Source organism: Lissotriton helveticus, chromosome 7 (genome assembly GCF_964261635.1).
Source record: "Lissotriton helveticus chromosome 7, aLisHel1.1, whole genome shotgun sequence".
NCBI classification, from domain to species: Eukaryota; Metazoa; Chordata; class Amphibia; order Caudata; family Salamandridae; genus Lissotriton; species Lissotriton helveticus.
This window is the reverse complement of record NC_136068.1, coordinates 1958561839-1958583350: the sequence shown is the minus strand read 5'-3', so window position 1 is coordinate 1958583350 and position 21512 is coordinate 1958561839. Positions and strand designations below refer to the sequence as shown.

The 21512-nt window shown below is 45.2% G+C and overlaps 1 protein-coding gene across 1 annotated transcript in view; it reads right to left on the bottom strand.

Moving 5' to 3' along the window:
* Positions 1–479: 479 nt before the first annotated feature.
* Positions 480–21512, bottom strand: part of LOC144767909 (NXPE family member 1-like) — a 357584-nt gene continuing 336551 nt past the window's right edge. The window contains exon 7 of the mRNA XM_078651249.1: positions 480–2524. Within this exon, the coding sequence (XP_078507375.1) occupies positions 1989–2524 (536 nt within the window). The 3' untranslated portion in view covers positions 480–1988. The remainder of the gene's footprint in view (positions 2525–21512) is intronic.

Here is a 21512-nt window from a genome sequence, read left to right as displayed (position 1 = left end):
GATCAATGAACGGGTTTGCTTTGGTAATAAAGTCGTCCATAGGGCCTAGCAGTTTTCCTACGCTCCCTGGAGCCAACATCTTCTTTCCTCTAGTAACTACCATAGTGAGATGTTAGGGGTAGAATAGCGTAGATTGTAATGGCACTCAAAAAATCTTACTTAGTTGATGAATTTGTGAGAATAATAAAGTTACTTGCAAAGGGAGTGGCCCAGTCCAGTCTCTCCGGTCCTCAAACGGCCCGCTCTTTGCCCGATCTTCGCCCGGCGCCGTCCCGCACACGTCCCGCGTCGCGGGAATAGAAAGGGGATTATATCACTACGGGCGGTGGGCGGGAACACGGGTACCTTTTATTCTTATTATTGCCATGCAAGATCTATGTGCTTGTTTCTTTTATGGTGTAAGACCGAAATAAAGACTTTTGATGCTGATGATGGTTTACCCATGCATGCCCATGGAAGCCGCAAGAAAGACACAAAGAGAGTTTACGATACATTTATTGAAAACCATCATAATCCTGCATGAAGCATCTGTGGTGTGATAATTAGGCAAATGATACAGAATAATATAAGCAGCATTATGAACATAGTAACAAGAATATATATTTCAACCATAGTCGAACTATTCCTTTATCCATATCTCACCCTTCTCCGCAAGCATGGTGTCAGTGAGGATGTTATCTCCATGATCCCTGGGAGCTTTGCACCCACACCTCTGTGCTATGGTCAGTCCATCAGCCGGCTGTAGGTTGACGAGGGATGTCAGTTCGCACAGAGCTGCATGTTTGAACTCCATGATTGTCCCAGGGTGGTCTCCACCACCTGAATGCCCCTCTCCGCCACTCAAGGGCACGATTCCTGTTTTCTATGGTAAAAACAACAATTTCATAAAATGCAGCCCGGAGATGTTGATGTGTCTGATACTAGAAGCTTGATGCTGGTTGAAGAATGAAAACAGAGCATTCTCACATCATGTATTCTGCAGACTAACCCCCAGATTCATCATTGTCCCGTTTTGCGAGTCCTTAATAGCGATTATTAAGGAATCGCTATTAAGGACTTGCAAAACGGGATTCATGTAGAAATCGCCAAAAAAAATTGCGATTTCTACAGCTTCCTTATTTGCGATTAGCAATTAGCTATTCGCAAATAAGGATGCGATTTCAAGGGTGCCAGGGGTGTCCAAAGGACACCCTGTAGCACCCCTGAAATGGAAATGTAGACTGATGTTGCGCGCACACATGTCCAAAGAACATGTGTGTGTGTAACATACAACTTAGAAAAATGCACTAAAGTGTATTTTTCTAAGTTTTCGCTATTTACCACGAAGTCTGACTTCGCGGTAAATAGCGGCTAGAAGTTGCGAATTCGCAATTCTGAAATGGTTCATGAATTGCATTTAAGGAATCTCAAATAGAGATTTCTTAAATGCGATCGCAATTTGAAAAATCGCAATTATTTGCGATTTTTCAAATTGCGAGTTCATGAACCATTGATGAATCTCAAATGCCATTTTTGCGGGCGCAAACGGACGATTTTTGCGATTCGCACCGTTTGCGCTCGCAAAAATGCTTGACGAATCTACCTGTAAATCCCAAGAAGAGCTACTGAATAACAAGTAGCATGTACAGCACATTCCTAGAATATGGTTGCAAATGCAAATGCATAATATATAACCTTACAAAGCGGAGACAGTCTAATAACGTCTAAAACATGAAACCAAGAGAGAACCAAACTAGGTCCAAAAGGTAAATCGCGACAGAGCTCTGCGGCGGATTGCTTCGCCGTAGTACAGTGATGTGTTGATACTCAAATGGATCAAAGGTCTTTTCCCAAAAATTTATAATAAATACAAATAATGTGTCCAATGCACCAATGTTGTTGGTCTTGTGGTTTCCTTGGTGTGTTGGTCCATCATTCTTGTGTTCATGTACTTTACAGGGTGGTCTCAGCAGGCTGTAAACGTGTCGCCCCGCCCTCCTGTCTGTGTTTCAGCAGATGTATGTCAGGAAGTAGTTGATTTCATTCTGGATGACCATTGGTGGAGGGTGCATATCATTGATTGCGGCGGCCACGGTCATGTCCCACGCGTCCACGATGCCAATGTCCAGGTCCCGCAGCAGGAGGTTCAGGATCTGGTGCTGGATGTAGCCATTGAAGTCATTCATGGGCTCAAAATATGCTGGTTCTTTAGAAGTATTCTCAGTTTTGAGGACAATTTTTGTCTCCGGGCTTCTTCGAAGTAGTCGCTGGATGGTTTTGCGGACGCTGATCGCTCGGACGATGAAGACGTGCAGAGGGAAGGACCTGAAATGTGCCCCAAGTGTGAGAGTGAGGACCGTGTTTCTATTCCCTCCAATGTGATCCACCTGCTCAGGGAGGGTCTTGTCACCCACACACCTGTAGAAGCTGAGGTACAGGAATGGAAGCCCATGGACTTGGAACTTGATCTGTATGTTTCTGGACGTGTCCACCTTTAGGCGGGTCCTATGCCATCCGTCGCCGTAGAGCTCAAGGTCCTTCAGATCTGAAATGTGAAAACAAGGCATTAATACCAGTGAAAGCCCAAGGACAGACCCTCCTCCTGGAATGAGGACACCAGGGGGCATATTACCAAGGGTGGTGATAGGCAATTATCGACGGTTTAGCGGCCGTTTTCGGCCGCTAAGTGGCGATAATTCTATCGCTCTATTAGCAAGCTGTCGCTAACTGATGTTAGCCACAGCTTTTAGGCGATAGCGAGCGGTTTGGGGCCCGCTTTGCATGTCATCGATTTTTATCGCTAATGACATGCAAAGTGGGCGTACACAAACTGTTAGCGACAGAAAGCAGTCACTAACGTTGCTATCGATACCAGCGCCTTGAGACCCTCCGGGTGAGTAGTGCGCTATATAAATGCTATGATTGATTGATTGATTGATCGCCTATTAGCAAGGCAGGCGTAGCGATGGAAATATTCCCGCTATCGCCAAAAACCAACGCCTGCTCAGACCAGTTCTTAGCCATGTTATCCAATGGGAGGTGGATAACATGGCTAAGAGCATTTTGTTGCTAATGCGTGAATATCGCTGTATTCTCAGCGATATTCACGCATTTCGCCGCTATCGCTGGATATTTTAGCACAATGGAGAAAAACGTTGCTAATAGCATGTTTTCACCGCTAACATATCCAGCAATAGGTAGCGATAAAAAATTCACCGCTAAGCCTATTTAGCGATAATTATCGCTACATGTTGGTAATATGCCCCCAGGTCTTAGACATTTAGAAAGAAAGGTGCCTAAAAGAGCAAAGCAAGTTGTAAGAAACCATGAACTATCTAGAACCGAAGGGCCCCTGAAAGTAGTAATTCAAGGGCTACTAAATAATAAGTATTACTGGGAATGTTATGTAGTGATACCTACCGTACGTCTGCCTTTTCTAAGCAGTGTCAATAATAGATGTTATTTTTACTTGAAATATGGTATTTTATTTTTCTACCTAAAGAAGGATGGAATTCAGAGACAGCTTCCTAGGCTTCTAATTCATGGCATGCTGCATTTTGTCAGCAGCAATTGTTCAGCTCACTGAGCTATACTGTCAGATTGTGACATCATTATAATCTATATTTTGAATTATTATTGGCTTGAAATTAACATCTGTGTGTGATGCACAGAGGTTAATGAGCACAAGACAGGCCAGAGGTTGGGAAGCAGAGCCCTGAAGAGTGTGTCTATCTCTCATCCCCTCATTGGCTTTTATAGTCACATTGGGATACTTTGTGCAAACAGGAATAATTGATCCTAAAATCATGTACTACTCGTGAAGTCCCACTCAAATAACTAGGAGTTCAAAGAGTCTGATCATGCAGCCAACACAGAACCCTCTCCCACCAATCACACCTTTTTGCCCTCACACACACATGACCTCTCTTACCCATGTGAGAGAAAAGCAGTAACTACTTCACCCCCTTATATAAACCCAGGGGCTTATTATCAAGGAGGGCGAAAGGGAATTTTCGAAGCTTTAGCGGACGTTTTCAGCCTCTAAGCGGCGATAATTCTATCGCCCTAATAGCAAGCTGTCTCTAACAGCAGTTAGCGACAGCTTGTAGGCGATAGCAAGCGGTTTGGGGCCCGCTTTACATGTTAGCGATATTTATCGCTAATGACATGCAAAGTGGGCGTACCCAACCCATTAGCGACTGACCACAGTCGCTAACGTCGCTATCGCCTATTAGCAAGGCAGGCTTAGTGATGGAAATATTTGCGATAAGCGTGAATATCTCCAAATACTAACACCTGCCCAGACCAGTTCTTAGCCATGTTATCCAAAGGGAGGTGGATAACATGGCTAACAGCATTTCATCGCTAATGCGTGAATATCGCTATATTCTCAGCAATATTCACGCATTTCGGCCCAGTTATTAAAATTTTTATTTACCCTCGGGTACTGGGACCCTCGCCAAGCCGTTTTAACTGTCACTTCACTAACACCCCACACTGCACTCTCAGTAAAATACCAGCTCCGCTGTAATCAGGCATTGAAGCACACCCAGAACACATTAGGTGTCACTGGGTGGGCCCGATGATGAAGCATGCCACCAACCAGATTGGTGGGTGAGGTCTTCATGACTACACCAACAAGGTGTCCACTGACAAAACGAGTCAGAGTCCTAAAATAAAAGTCATATTAAGCTAGTCTTCTTTGATAACACATATAAACCCACGGGGACACGGACTAGCTTTCTAGTCTTCTCTCTCTCTCTTGATAAGTCTACTGTTAAAATGAGAAACAGGGTCAAGATTGATTTTCATATTGCTGGGTCTGAACTAGGGTGGCGAAGTGAGCATACCCATTCCACTTAGGCCTTCATCAGCTCATAGCATTTAATTTACAGGCCCTCGGTATAGGTTTCTACTAAAGACTTATTGATAAATTAAATATCACAATTGTGGATACACCAAATGTAAGCAGAGAAGCACATGTAGTATAGCACCGGTCAGCAGTGGTAAAGTGCTCAGAGTCCTAAGATCAACAAAAGGAATCAGCAAATGGAGGATGGAAGCAGGAAAAAAGTTTGAGGGAAGACCACCCTAAGGACAACAGGTCTAACACGTGCTTCCAGCTGAAAGTGGGGAGAGCTATCCAACCTTCAGTTATTGGTGTGGTCCACCCACAGTCTTAGTTCCACCCTGACGTCCATCCCCTGTATGGACATAGACCCCCTACCTCAACAGTTTTTGATTCTCTCCCCTCATTTGCATGGCATGAGCCACCTGGTGGGCCTGTGGTCAGTCTGGATCAGGAAGTGAGTCCCAAACAGGTATGGTCTCAAATTCTTTAGTGCCGAGACCACAGCAAAAGCTTCTCTCTCAATAGCACTGGCGAATATATAGCACTGGATAATATCGCTGGAAATCCAGCGATATTCTTGCATTAACGCCAATAGGGGCTTAATCTGATAGTCCACCCCCCATTGACTATACAGGTAAGTCAACTTTTTAGCAGGCGTTAGATTATAGCGATAATCGCGATTTTTTTAATCGCTTCGCCTGCTTTGCTAATAGGTGATAGCTGTGTTAGCGACTGTTTTCAGTCGATAAAAGTTTGGGTACGCCCACTTGGCATGTCATTAGCGATAAATTTTGCTGACATGCAAAGCGGGCCCCAAACCGGTCGCTATAGCCTAAAAGCTGTCGCTAACTGCAGTTAGCGACACCTTGCTAATAGGGCGATGAAAATATTGCTGCTTTAGCAGGAAAAAGTCTTGCTAAAGTAGCGATATTGTCCTAGCTAATATGCCCCTTGGTTTGTCAACCTCTGGAAGGTATCAGGGACATTCTTGATTCCAAAGCGCATCACCTTAAACTGATAGAGAACCTCTGCAGTGGAGAATGCTGACCTCTCCTTTGCTCCTTCTGTTAAGGTGATCTGCCAGTACCCCAAGGTAAGATCAAAAGTAATTAAGTACTGGGTAGCCCCTAACCGTTAATACGCTCATCAGCCAGGTGAATGAGAAGAGCATCGGTCTCGGTGACTGATATGATCCCCCTATAGTCTACACATCACCCTCAACTCCAAAATTTTGGAAACCTCTTCCCTAATGCTGGCCCTCACCTTGTCAAACAGCCTGTAAGATTATTTCTTGACAGGAAGTCTGCCCACTGTGTCCACATCATGGGCACACAGATTGGTAAGTCCCAGGGAAGAGAGTCAACAGAGAGGAGTACTGAAACAGCATTGTTGTAAATGTGTAAATGTAGTTGAGCTTATATAGCGCACAGCTACCCGCAGTGGGTTTCCCGGCGCTTGCTTAGGGAACCCTTCCTGGTATTCCCCTGTGAGATAGCAGGGTATCCACAAGGTGAAAGTCAGGCATCCCGCCGCGAGGGGCCGTTGTGGGGATTAAGCAAGCTATTGCCCAGAGTCGCAGAGTGTGAACCCGTGAGTCGAGGAGGCACCGGGGCGAGAATTATCGAGTCCGTGGAATTTTTAGCCCAAGACCCCGCCGAGGCGGGGAATTGAACCCTGGTCCAGGACCGATCTCAGCTTCCGGGTCTGCTGCCTCTAACCCCTGAGCCACACTTCTCCACATTGTTGGCAGTCCCTCTGCTGTTCAGGAGTCAGACCAAGGGAAATAATTACTCCCCACTGATCCATCTTTCTCCTTGGAGCATAAGAGGTCACAGAGAGGTTCACCTTTCCTTTCCTCTACTCCTTCTGTCACCACCAGCATGGGACCTCACACCTCTCCACGTGGGGTTTGAGGTGGTGGACATGGAGCACCTGGTGGGGATGTCTAGGGGTCTTGAGGCCCAACAGGTAGGTGTACTCACCCTTGCATTCAACCACCTCATAGGGTCCATTCAACCAGTCCTGGAGGGCCCTGGGCTCCACAGGTTCCATAGCCTACACTTTCTTTCCAGGTTGCAATTCCACAGTGGTAGAATTTTGGTTGTACCATTATTTCATCGCTTCCTGACTGGCTTCTAAGTTGTCTGAGGCTTGCTTCCACAACTTAGCTATTAGAATTCCACAGGCCAGCATGTAGCTCACTACATCCTGGGAAATCTTCCTTGGAGCTTGCTCCCACCCTGCTTTCATCAAATGTAGTGGTCCTCTTAATGCGTGGGCATTGTAAAGGTATGCGTTTTAAAAGTATGCGTTGTAACGTCATACATTCCCAAGGGAAACCATGTCCTCCTCAGTGGGGTCCGGGGCAGTAACTGCAGGTGCCTCATCCATTTCAACTGGGAGATATTCAGGGGCTGTTTTCCACGCCCTCTGCCTTTACCCTTCTTAGCAGCTAGCTGGGTCATTCTGCAAGGCTCTAGCCCTTTTTAACTCCCATTCTGGCCATCCATGGGCCTGGTGGATGCACAAATCCACTCAAGTAACCCTAACATTTTCCGGTGTACCTTAAGAGCCTCTTCCTTCCAGGTAGTGTTCTCATGGTCTTTTCCTAACAGACAGTCCACAGGCATGGCAGGGGTCACTTCATATTTCAGAAGACCTGACTCACCTATACAAATGGAACAAGGGCCACTGGATGGTGACCGCCTCAGCCACCACAACCTTATGGAATGCATGGGTTATCACGTGCTCTGGGAACGGCAGCTGATTTATTTACCATAGTCATGCTGGTACCTATGCCCCTCAGAGCCGGAACACCTTGCCCATTGATGGTAACCCATTGCCTATACTTTGCAGTATTTGATGGCACATGGATTTTAGCAACCATCTCACGGTCATCCAGGTACACTAAGGTAAACTCAGCAAACTCCCCCCAGATACTGGAACAAACTCCTACCCCACCTCTATACTCACCACCCTGGGGACTTTTCCTCCATTGGGAGGTGGGGCTCTTTTTGGGCACTTGGGATCTCCCTTGTAGTGGCCATAGTCAGAAACACTCATAGTGCTTAATAGATGTTGGCTGCTGACTCTGCTCTGGGTAGTTCTTCTTCTGGTGGCCAGATTGGTAATGGGACCCTTACCTGTGTGAGGTATTTAGAGGCCTTCTGAGAACTCCTTCTATGTGTATCTCCCCCTTCTTTCTACTGTTGGGAACCCTGACCACACTTTTGGGAGTCCCCCCAGATACCTTCTTGGAAAGCTTACTATCAACCAGGTGTTGGTGCAGGTCTGGGAAACAAATATCAAGCATATGTACCTTCAAATATAAATGTACATCCCTGAATAATTATCAACTTTGCGGACCCTCACCCAGCCCTTTAATGCCTTGTTAGCTAACATAAGAAATCCACAAAGGTCTGTGATGAGAATTTGTGGCTGGCCCTGATTCCCTGTCTGTATTTCTCAGGTCTCAGTACAAACGTGTTGACTAGTATGGCCTCCATTGCAGTGTAGCGAGAACCACCACCTCTAGTGTTGGGAGTGTTTTCCTCCCCACTGTGGGTATGTAGCTCATAAAACTACTCCACAGGACTCCTCTGGGACCTTTTGAACCCTGAGGGCCACATTTGTCTGTCATCCCCCACCACATAACTAGGCATCAGGTCTTTAGGTAGGCAGATTGAGACTTCACTACCAGGTACTGTGGGTATGCTGCCACCATTACTACTGGACTCTACCTGAAATGCCCTGATGTCCAGCTCTCTGAGGATCAGCTCATGGGCCATATTCATCTTCTCCATGGTCATCCTCTTCTCTTCTAGTGCCTATTTCCTCTCAGCCAGAGCCTTTCTTTCTCTAGTTGAGCAGGCATTTGCTCCTGTTCTAACTGAGCTAGCTCCAGCTTGGGCTTTCGTTCCTCCCTCCTTTCTGCCAGCTACTCTGGTGACAGGTTCAATGATGAGTTGCTGCTCCCTGCTCTGGGAGCCACCACTACTTACAGCACGTTGTTGGCCCCTTCCGCAGGCAGTTCCAGATATACCTCATTTTTGTGGATCAACTCCTCATCCTCCTGAATCTCTTGTTTCTCCTCCTCTGGGGTTCCAGCTCCTCCCTTACGGGCCTCTGCCCAGGTTTTCTACGGTTTTTGAAACTCCACCTTCCTCCCTGGTGAAGCCTTTAGTGGACAGTTCAACCACCTTGAAAAAATCTTTGAGCTGGACAGCAGTGTAGGTCTCCAGCTTGGCCAGCTCAAGATATATCAATGCAAGTGCAGCTGCTGTTTCTCCAGGTAGAGGCTTGTTTAGTAAAAAATCAAAAAGTCAATTAAAGGAGAATTGAAAAAGGGTTTGAATTGGTCTTCAAAATAGAGTAGGAGTGAACACTGATTTACTTTATGGAATTACAAAAACACAAGTTCTATCCCTCCGCTGCCACCAATGTTAGAAATTGGGTTTCTGGTTGGCAGAGGTATGTACCCTGTCTAAGCAGGAATAATAATCCTAGTCAGGGTAAGTCCGATACACACTAAAAGATAACCTGTGCTTACACTCTTGCAGCTTGGCACAGAGCAGTCAGACTAATCTAAAGAGTAAGTGTGGGCCGAAAATTCATTCCGCTCGTGGAATTTGCGGATTTTCTGCAATTTCGTGATCCGCAAATCTCGCGAAATCGCAGAAAAATCAGCGAATCCGCGAGCGGGACGAATTTTCCATGAAGCACTTACATGGTTACAGCAGCAGGTGCCCAAGATGAAGCTAATTTCTTTGTAACCATTTACAAAAGGGTTACAAAGAAATTAACTTCAACTTGGGTACCTGTTGTAACCCTGTAAGTGCTTCCTGAGCGGCGCCTCGTTGCCTACTTGCAACTATTCTCTGACCCTCGAAGCAGGGTCAGAGAATAGTTACAAGTAGGCAACGAGGCTCCTGTCACAAAAACTAAACCTCAGCAGGAAGCACTTACAGATATAAATAAAGCAGGTGCCCGAGTTGAAGCTCAAATTCAGTAACATTTTATTCAGCCGAAAACATTAGCACGATCAAGGCTGGGCAAGTGTGCTTTAACACCATATCTGCTGTCGAAAATGAGCTGTAATACTCGAGGGAGGTCTCTACATCCCTGAGTTTCTCGATCCCAATCCCCGTTCCTGTGACCAGGAGGCTGCTTTCTCTTCACCTGCTGCCCTGCTCGCTCTCTGACCCTTTATACACAAGAGGCATGTGAACATGCATAGAAGCCCCGCACAACACACTAGCGGTATCAAACGTCTACCCGCCCTTTCCCAACTATGATGGATAGCTCACTCAAGGAACCTCGGCGCATTTTGGCGCGGTGGCAAAGTTACAGGCACACAGGGTCACTGAAGACAAATGTTCTGGCCCTTTACGCAGCTGCAGTGTAGGAAAAGCAATATACATTTACCCAACGAGGTAGCACTTACTGATTAGCCAGTAGAAAGTACTCCAGTTAAGTATAGTGCAATTGCAAAAAAATCCGCGATTTGCGGGGAAAATCCGCGAATTCGCGGATTTTTTTGCGATTGTGCTCGAATTCGCGGACCGCAGATCCGCAAAATTCGCCCATACTTACTAAAGAGGCAAACGTGTAAAGTAAATGCACAATTCAACACACAGTACCACAATGAAAACACCACAAAAAAACTCCACATTGGTTTAGGTAAATAGACAATATGTTTATAAATAAATGAAGACCAAAACAACAAAAATCCAACAATTACCAGCCAAGTAATGGATTTTTAAAGATTAAAAAGAAGCCACACATGCCCAGGGGACAGATTATCTGGATCCTGGTCACAACAGCAAGATGCAGGGTGCAGTCGAGGGACACATTGGTGTCGATCCTGCAGTGGTGGTGATGCTTTGGCTCTGAAGGAGAAGCGCTTAAGTTGAGAAGCATTGGTTCCAATGCGGTGCGTCGGGTTTCCCTGCAAAATCAAGGGGATGGGTCGATCTCTCTGCAGTGGTGGCAATGCGTGGTTCTGATGTGTCAAGTGCTTGAGGCAAAGCACTGGTTCTGAGTGTGATGCGCTGATCCTACTCCTGCAACAGGGTCAGTGCACTGGTTCTGCTCCAAGCAAAGTGGAGATATGTTGATATCTCTGATGCAAGTATATGCATCCACTTCTAGAGAACCAGGCACAGCAGCAGGTGTAGAGACTTTGATAACCCTGAGTCTCAAGCAACAGGAGACATGCTAACAAGTCTCTTAGGGATCACTTTGGTTGTAAGGCAGAATCCCGCTCTCCCTCAGTAGGGTCAGAGAGCAGCAGGACAACACAGAAGAAAAACAGGTACACCAGATCAGTAGTCTAGCTGAGTGCCAGTCCTTGCAGCAGCACAGCAGTTCTTCTGATAGAGGTTCTTTAAAGGTCTGATTTAGTGGTGTAAGAGAACCAGTACTTGTACTGAGTTGCACCTTTGAAGTGGAAGGGTCTACAAAGAAGGTTATTTGAAGTGTATGGAAGCCGTTTCTTCCCATCCCTGGTTCCAGACTATCTGTATGGGGCAATCAACCCTTTGTGTTGGGACAGGACACTGCCTATTCAAGTGTAAGTGTCAGCTAAGCCCGCCCATCCTGCACAGGAAGAGCTATCAGTATGCAGACGGGCACTCAGACACACCTAGTCTTCTTGTGTTGTGGCTGTCTGGAGGACGCATGGGTGTGAAATCCCGCTCTGCTTGCAGCAGTTGCAAAGTTTTTCCTGCTCTGCATAGAGAGTGGAGCTCCGAAAAACAGTGCATAGCGGCACAGAATTGTTCCTCTTGCACGGCTTACCAATGTTAAGTTGGCGATTGCAAACGAGGAAAATCTTACTCCAGACAACCTCCCGGTGAGATTTCTCAACGCGGGTGGTTGTGGCAGGTCGCTACCACTCACATTAAGAAATCTTCCACTTGCATTGAGGAAGCTACCACTAAACTAGAACATCTACTTGAGCGGCAGAAAGGAGGAGTGACCACTTGCGCTGCATGTGGTGCCATTCGCGTTGCTTTTATAGTGCGGGAGCAACACCTGCCACTAAAAGTTAGCAAGAGCAGCGCAACGTATCGCACTAAAAGATAGTGAGAGCAGTGCAACATATCGCACTCTGCCGCTTGCAGAATTCCACATAGTGCAGTGAAGATTTTTGGCACTACGTGGAGTTCTGCATAGCAGAACTACGCAAACTCCTCCTAGGCCTAACCTGGAGGGAATGCACAAAGTAAAGCTGTTACCCATCCCAGACATGTATTGGAGACAAGCTACAGTCACTGCACTTAGTGGCATTACTAAATAGTAACATTATATCCAACTTTATCAGTAAAGAAGATTTATCACTACTATTCCAAAGATATGAAACATGTCAGAGCTACTCCTTTCTAAGCAGGAATTACGGCTTAAAATTGTATTAAGTAATTCCCAATGTGAAAATGTGAAAAACAAATGTAGGTGTTTCTGACTACCAGGAAACGAAAAACTTAAAAGTGCATGTTCTACCTTTTACTTAATAATAATAATAATAAGAAGAATCCTGAGTTTATACAGCGCCTGGTTACACTAACCAGTGTGTCCCTGCGCTAGTCCCCTGCCCTACGTGCTGCCTAGGGTCTATCTTAGGGTGGCCTATGTGTAATAAAGAGCAGTTTAAGGCTTGGCAAAGGGTTTTAACTGGCAAGTCGAACTGGCAGTAAACTGTATACCTAGGCTCTGCAGTGGCCAGCCTTAAACATTTTTAAAGAGCTACTCGTCTTGTTTAAAGGGCTACTTGTGTTGATGGCACAATCAGTGCTGTAGGCCCACTAGTCGTTTTGGAACACAAGGGAACCCAACAGGGGCCTTCGGACCATAGGTTAGTTTACTTATTATAGACAACAGGGGTCCTAAGGATTTTCAATATGACAAAAGAATAATAATATAGACCACGATCAGTACTATATTTTTTCTCAACGCCCAGCCGGGCGTGAATTTATTAAGGAATAATATATAATAACAATTGTCTAAGGAAGACAAAAATGAGCAACAGAATAGGGTACAGTCCTGTACCTATCCCAGAGAAGTTGAAAGGCCAATAGAACCAAGAGAGATAGGAAAAGGAAAGAAGTTTTTTCAGGCAAGAGACAAATTTATAGAGCCAGAGGGTGGCTTGCGATCTCAATAAATAGTTTCATACAGTACACCACACAGTGTAAACATTCAAATATACATGTTAAGTCATATGTTACACTGTTTAAAGCGTCGACGTTTCGATCCCTAAAGGCTCAAAATTAATTGGGATCATCATCAGGACAGTTTACAATTAATGCCTGTTTTACAATGCGAATGCCTTCACGAGCAGAAGATCACGTGATGACATGTTGAGGTGGGTTTCTCTAACCGGCTCAAGGGGCTTGTTGCTGGCTATGCTCGGATCAGTCGTAGGGAGGAGGTAGACCGCGAGGGTGGTGGGTTGCCTCCTTTTTATATTCATACAATTCCACTGCAGGAGAGTTTGTGGATCATGGGGTATTCCTGCTGGCTATGCTTTGAATGGCCGTCAAGGGAGAACTAACCACGAGGGTACTTTCCCATTACTTGGAGGAAAAGGGTGGCCTCCTTCGTTTGGATCCGTAGCTTCAAGGCTGGCTGCACTCCGATCGGTCGTAAGGACGAGGTAGACCGCGAGGGTGACGGGTTGCCTCCTTTGTACGATTATACAATTTCACTGCAGGAAAATTTTGGATCACGGGGTATTCCTGGCTATACTTTGAGCGGCCGCCACGGGAGAAGTACGCATGAGGGTACTTTCGTTACTTGGAGGAAAAGGTGGCTTCCTTCGTTTGGTCCGTGGCTTCAAAGCTGCCTCCTCGATGGGAGCGGCTGTGGGGCGGTGGGAGAAACGCGATAGTCTCCTCACCCTTCAATGGCAGCGCGAATCCGCTGCCATTGAAGGGTGAGGAGACTATCACGTTTCTCCCACCGCCCCACAGCCGCTCCCATCGAGGAGTCAGCTTTGAAGCCACGGACCAAACGAAGGAAGCCACCTTTTCCTCCAAGTAACGAAAGTACCCTCATGCGTACTTCTCCCGTGACGGCCGCTCAAAGTATAGCCAGGAATACCCCGTGATCCAAAATTTTCCTGCAGTGAAATTGTATAATCGTACAAAGGAGGCAACCCGTCACCCTCGCGGTCTACCTCGTCCTTACGACCGATCGGAGTGCAGTCAGCCTTGAAGCTACGGATCGAAACGAAGGAGGCCACCCTTTTCCTCCAAGTGATGGGAAAGTACCCTCGTGGTTAGTTCTCCCTTGACGGCCATTCAAAGCATAGCCAGCAGGAATACCCCATGATCCACAAACTCTCCTGCAGTGGAATTGTATGAATATAAAAAGGAGGCAACCCACCACCCTCGCGGTCTACCTCCTCCCTACGACTGATCCGAGCATAGCCAGCAACAAGCCCCTTGAGCCGGTTAGAGAAACCCACCTCAACATGTCATCACGTGATCTTCTGCTCGTGAAGGCATTCGCATTGTAAAACAGGCATTAATTGTAAACTGTCCTGATGATGATCCCAATTAATTTTGAGCCTTTAGGGATAGAAACGTCGACGCTTTAAACAGTGTAACATATGACTTAACATGTATATTTGAATGTTTACACTGTGTGGTGTACTGTATGAAACTATTTATTGAGATCGCAAGCCACCCTCTGGCTCTATAAATTTGTCTCTTGCCTGAAAAAACTTCTTTCCTTTTCCTATCTCTCTTGGTTCTATTGGCCTTTCAACTTCTCTGGGATAGGTACAGGACTGTACCCTATTCTGTTGCTCATTTTTGTCTTCCTTAGACAATTGTTATTATATATTATTCCTTAATAAATTCACGCCCGGCTGGGCGTTGAGAAAAAATATAGTACTGATCGTGGTCTATATTATTATTCTTTTGTCATATTGAAAATCCTTAGGACCCCTGTTGTCTATAATAAGTAGGCCCACTAGTAGCATTTAATTTACAGACCCTGGGCACAGGTAGTTTACTCTACTAGTGACTTACAGATAAATTAAATAACCCAATTGTGGATATTATTTTATTATTTATTTTTACCATTTATTGAGCGCACTGTTACCGGGCAGGTGTCCTGGCGCTAAAATGATGTACTTTCTCCATGCGATGTTAGTCCCTATAGATTGAAAAGCCATGTTTTAGTGTTCTTCCTAAATGTCATTAGGTCAGTGCTTTGTTTTAGGGGGAGGGGCATCTTATTCCAGATATCAGCTGCTCCGGAGATAAAACTGCGGCCTCCCCATCGGACTTTCCTAATGCGATCAGTCTTGACAAGCCATTTGTTAGATGATCTTAAATGTCGGCCTGGCTTGTACAGCTGGAAGTGTTGTTGAAGGAAAGATGGACCTAGTCCATTCACTGCCTTGAACACTATGCACAACGCTTTGAACATCATACGTTTCCGTACTGGGAGCCAGTGCAATTTCCTCAGTTCCCCGGAAACGGAGGCAAACTTGGGTAGACCCGTGATTAAGCGAACAGCAGCATTTTGCAGCGTCTGTAGCTTATTCAGGATCCCTTGCTGTGCTTGTAAATACAGACTGTTGCAGTAGTCGAGGCGTGACAGCACTAATGCTGTCACGACAGTTTTCCTACTGCTAATGGAGAGAAAGGGGAGAATTTTCCTTATTGTTTTTATTATCCAGTGGACTGAGGATGAGAGGGCATTGACTTGTGTCTTAAAAGTAAGTTGTTTGTCAATGAGTATCCCTAGATTTTTTACTGTCGTGGCGGGTATGGGAGGATCTCCCATTTCTTGAGGCCACCAGTTGGGGGTCCATAAGTTGGTCTCATTGCCAAAGAGAAGAACCTCCGTCTTCGAAGAGTTCAATTTAAGGCAATTCCTGGCCATCCATGAGCTTACTGCGGTCATGCAGTCCTGGAATCTTGCTGCTATTCCCTCCTCTCGACCCGGGAGCAGAGATACCACAATTTGTGTATCATCTGCGTAAGATGTAAGTTCAAAGCCAAATGACCGAATCACCGGGGCGAGGGAGGAGATGTAAATATTAAAGAGGGTGGGGCTCAGGGAGGAGCCCTGAGGAACCCCTCCTGGGAGTGTGAAAGGAGTGAGGATATACCAAATGTAACTATTTTTATGGGAGAAGCACATGCACTTTAGCGGTGGTCAGCAGTGGTAAAGTCCTCAGAGTCCTAAGGCCAACAAAAATAATAAGCAAAAAGAGGAGGTAAGCAGGCAAAAAGTTTGGGGAAAGACCACCCTAGGGCTGGCAGGTCTAACATGTACCTGTGTGAAAAGAGTAAGCCCGGGCGGTGAACTCTGCTCCACTTGTGGAGTTTACAGAGTTTTCCGCACTCCGCGAAGAACGCGGAGTTACGAAAAACTCAGATCCCCATTGCTGAATTAATACGACATTTTAAAATGTAGAAACACAGAAACAGCTCTTGCTCTGAAAGCTCCAGTCGACCTTCAAGATAAGCAAAGGAATATCTCTTTCCCTGTGTAAGGGAGAATGTCTAATGTAAATAATCTAGGGCTACTTCATGAAATACTTATCTCAAAACATTAGAAAGTAAAATACAATAGTGACACTAGTGAATGAAAAAATACAAAAATTATTTATTGATCATCATAATTAATTTGATAAATATAAAAAAAATACGTATAGGAAGAAGGTCCTACAGAGACTAACAATAAAACAACATTCTCACTGCATTCGTTCAATACCCAGGCATACTACATTCAAATAATCATACTGATGTATATGATCTTCTTAGCTAAAGGCAATTCAATTTGCAATTGATGTAGCAAAACAATTTGATGAACAAATAATTCTATGAGTGGTTTCCAAAATAACTCAATGCGCGTTTCGACAGACAACTGCCTTCATCAGGAGTTCCAACACCAAATGTTGTGCTCAAACCCTAAACCGTCAGATAAGTATAAAGACAGGGATGGCTTTATACGTCAGCCTGCATGGGGTAATTGAATTTCTTTCTTGACAATTGCTTTCTTGATAACTGGAGATTCTGATCCCTGTTACAGGGATAATTCCTGTGATAAACAGATGAGCTGCTAGAATTACCAACATTTTGGTAATTCTTTATGGCCTCTTGAGTCGTCGGTACCCTGGATTAAAGAAAGAGCTGCCTGTTGTATTCTCCGACTGAATACGCACCTATCAAAATGTTTTTAAAGGACTAGCAGCTCGTTCGTTTATCACAGGAATTATCCCTGTAGCAGGGATCAGAATCTCCCGTTATCAAGAAAAGAATTGTCAAGAAATAAATTCAATTACCCATGCAGGCTACAGTGGACACATTAGTCCACTAAGTATCTATAAGTGAGGTTCAGAGCACCCCTCACAACTGCGGGTCTGGAGCTACTGCACCTGCTGCACTTAAGATAGTTGCGCCATCGCTGGCACTGCTTGTGCTCCCGCTCTCTGTGGTACAGACCACCCTCTCTCTGGCAGGGTCAGCATAGGCCATCCCAGGGATTAGTCAGGCCCGCACCTAGAATAAGCCACCAGAACTGGGCATGTGCTGAGGGCCTAGCATCAAAAGTGCAGCTGGTGCTTTGTCGCCATGACCCAGGGGTTCTATAGGCCATATGTACCCCAATAAATGTAAAATATCACTACTAACTTGTGTCTGGGGGTTCCATTTCCCTTGATCGCATGGCACACATGCTTTGCCACTGGCTGAGCATGAAATCAAATACACTGACATCAATCGCTGCACTTTTCTTTCTGTTAATCACACTTTAGAGCCCATGACGCCACATGTTTTATGGAAGCTCACTGGCCCCTTCACGTGTGCTTGTGTATGTGTCTGTCTGTGGATGTTTGAAGTTCTCATGTCCTGTGTGGAGCTGGTGGTAAACTCTGCCCCTCAGTGGTTTGTGGACTTTTTGCTGAACTTCCCTCTCCAAGCGGAACACGGAGTGGGCAAAACTCTGCGAACTCTGCCGGCGAGTGGAGTTTACCGCCCACCCCAAGGCATGGCACCTCCAGACCCTCTAAATTTCATGTGTGAAAAGAGCTGTGACACCTTTATACCCTCTAATGCTCATAAGAAAACAAGCATTGGCATAGCCAATAGGTCTCGCTTTGGGACCTTATACGTTTTTAGTTATGCAGCACAATATCTTTAGTGCTATAACATTAACTGTTGCATGGCTAAACGCTAATAAGGTCCAAAAGGCGAGACCTATTGGCTATGCCAATACTTGTTTTGAACTTTCAAGTGCATTTAGCAGGAAAACCAAAAAACACAGATTTACCTTTCACCAGTCTCTCAGCATTGGAGGACCTCTCTTAAGTACTGTAAAAAATAAATATCTAAAAAGCACAGGGTGAGTGTAAAAGGCAGTCTAGGTCTGTGGCATTTTATTTCCCAGAAGATGTTAATCAAACATCCGCAGCAAACGTATTGATAGAAAAACAATTGAACAAGAGTTACTAGTATTTTTCATGTTCCTTTGTACAGTTTCTGTAAAGCGCTCTGTCATCCTAACGGGTCATGTTCGCGCTATATAAAACTCCAACTAAATAAATAAATATTTCTGTGCTTCCAACATATATTTTTTCCATTGGAGTGTTCATTTCCAATTTGAGTACTTGCTTTGTAAGCATTAAAATAAATACTTTAATTATCGAACGTTTGGCAACACTTAGCTCCAGTATCGTAACCAGGCAGTTTATTACAAAAGGATGCGATCTGGGAATGTGGGCCGCTTTTTATTGCCTGCCCGGGTCGAATTGGGGCTCTAGAGGTAGGGTTTAATACCCACACATATGTGCACGCACTGTAGCCTGTCTTTTCAAATATTCAAAAATTTTCCGGGTGAGTATTCAACCCAGCCTGCAACGTGACCGGCTGAGATAAAAAGAAATGGAAGGAGAAGGGTCGGGGGAGAAGGGAATCCGTGGGATGGAAAAGACCCATCCCTGAAGAGAAGAGTTAGATCATGGAGAGATTCTACAGAGAGAACCAGAGCTATTGAAAAGGAGGGAGAGACTGCACAAAGGGAAAGGCAAATTGTTTCAACCTCAATTTAAAAACAAAAAGAACCCTGAAAGAATTAAACCCGCCAAGATAGATTGTTGTGAAAGAAACATCCAGCACACTTACTTTCCTGCTTTTAGCAAAATGAGTCAAACATGCATGGACATATTTCATAGTTATGTTCCGAAAAGAAAAATCCACATATTGACATTTTCTATAACATTTATTTCCCACAAATAATTTTATAGAAGAATGTGACAGCAGTGTAAGCTGGACAAACAAGCAATGGCCGCGCGGCCGCGAAAGTGAAAGTAATGGCCAGCGATGCGGAGGAAGAGATAAGAAAGGCAGATAGCGGGCAGATGGCGGATGCGCGCGTGCACGCAAGCTTGAGGCCAAGAAAAGCTTGTGGGTAGCACTTTCAAAACCCCCCTTACTACAAGTCCAGCAAGCAGCGCAAGCGCTGCTCTAGGCTCGACCTAAAAAGGGTAATGACACTTTTAGCCTGACATGTTCCTGGGAGTAGAGAGTCATGACACCGCTATACCCTTTCATGTCCATGGAAGCAAAGTGCTGTGACACCTCTTTAAAGCCTCATGTTTATGGGAGAAAAGAATTGTGACACCTTCAATACCCTACCTTTATCTGGGAGAAAAGAGCTGTGATACGTCTATGCACTCTCATGTCCCGAGGAGAAAAGATTCGTGACATTTCTACACCCTCATGTTCAAGGGAGAAAAGAGTCCTCCACCCTGAAAACTGGCAGAACTTGACTCCAGATTCTGAGATTTGAGCTCTTTGCCTCAGCGCTAACAGCCCGCGTCTCCCACCAGCGCAAAGCTCTGACGGTGACCTGGTCCTCCCATCAGTAGATGACCGCCTGCGCCTCAAACCAATGTGAGGCTCTGAAGGCAGCCAGCCAGTGAAGCTCAAAATGAATACTCTACCTATAACGTTTAAAATATGCTAGGCGTCATCTACTTTGTTGACCACTCTGGCTAGACCACAAACTGTATTCTTCACACCATCAAAGATATATTAAACATTGCTTTATTTTTAATTTTTTATCTTTTCATCATAAATACATTAATGTATCACAAATAAATATCATATCTAAAGATTGTAGAAACACCAGATCCCATTGCAAACCATCCACTCACAACACACATACAGTTTCATGCTCAAACATTCTCACACAGACCACAGGTACATACATAACATTTCTATCAAGAAGCATAAAATGCACCAAGCCCCCCTCAATATGTGTAACAAGGATGAGACAGAGATTTGACAGACTCAGATTTTCATAGTATCACAGTAGAAATTTGTGGCGCTGATTTACAATTTGTGTAACGTCAAAGCAGAAGAAAAACCAAAAAGGGAAATAAATATAATAAAAAATTAAACATAAAAAAATGGACTTTTCAAACATTTCATCGATTTTCCAGAACAAGTAAATCAGGTGAATTCCTAGAGGGAACATATTTACAGCGCCGACGCGCGTTTCGGTGAAACGCCCCTTCTTTGGGTATCACCTTCTTCTGGGCGCAAATGGTGTTTATGGACAAAAAAGCCATGGGACCTGCCTATCCTGATGAGGAGGGAAAAAGCCGATTTAAAGGTGTCTCCTTAGTATAAAAACAAGGACCACTGCTCGATTTCAGATAGAGTGCATCCAGAAAATAATAATAAAGTAGCTCTAAATGCTGCGGTCTCTCGAGTTTGTATAAAATATGCAGCACAAGACGCTTTTCTCATAAAAAGCCATCAGATTGAACGCCACGATATACAGAAGATAGGCCCAGATGTAGGTCGGCAAATACCGGTCGGTAACGGCCTATTTCGGCCGTTACCGACCGGTATTTGCAAATGGAGATGTGGGGGCATTTTATTTACCGATTCGGTAAATTTACAGAATCGGTAAAATACTGAATCTGTAAACCAATATGTAGGTGGCACTGTAATCAGTGCCACAGGCCCTTACCGAATCGTTATTTACCATGGAATACTATTCCATGGAAAATAACTAAGTTAAGGTAATTTCTGTTATTCTGAGGCTTATCTATTTTTTAGCAGGCACTCCATGTGCATTAGCGCGAGGTTCTCGCTTTAAAACCGTCGTTGTAATATTTTAATTTGCGCCATCTAGGGGTGCTATTTCTGGGAGGTGAACCCTGACAACTGATAGAGACTGGGGAATACATTAGCGACCACTTACCTGCACTGTAATCGTCCTTTCACCGCTGTTTGGCGGGCCGTTGGGTGCTGACTCTGGGTGGGAGACATCTTGGGGGAGGAAGGGACGTGTGCGGCCGCCATTTTGGTCAGCATTGTAGTTGCTGCCTGCCGCGCTCTGCCGCTCTGCCGCTACTTAAAGCTGCCAAATGCAAACGCTCAGTGTATGCGCGCAGCAGGAGAGCCCATCTGCGCCCATCCGCGACCAAACGGGACCAGGGGCTAAGACCCCTGGCCCTCCCTGTATCTATAATAGAGGAGAGCTGCTGGAGGCTAATCTAGGGAATTTACATCTTAGTCAGCTGTGTGAGGCCAAACTTAGTCAGGAAGGGCTGCTGAAACCCATGGTATAAAGCCGGGGCGTAACATCAAGCACTCGGTGCGTGATTTGTATTAGGGCCTTTTAAACACACGCTCCCTACAGAAGCACA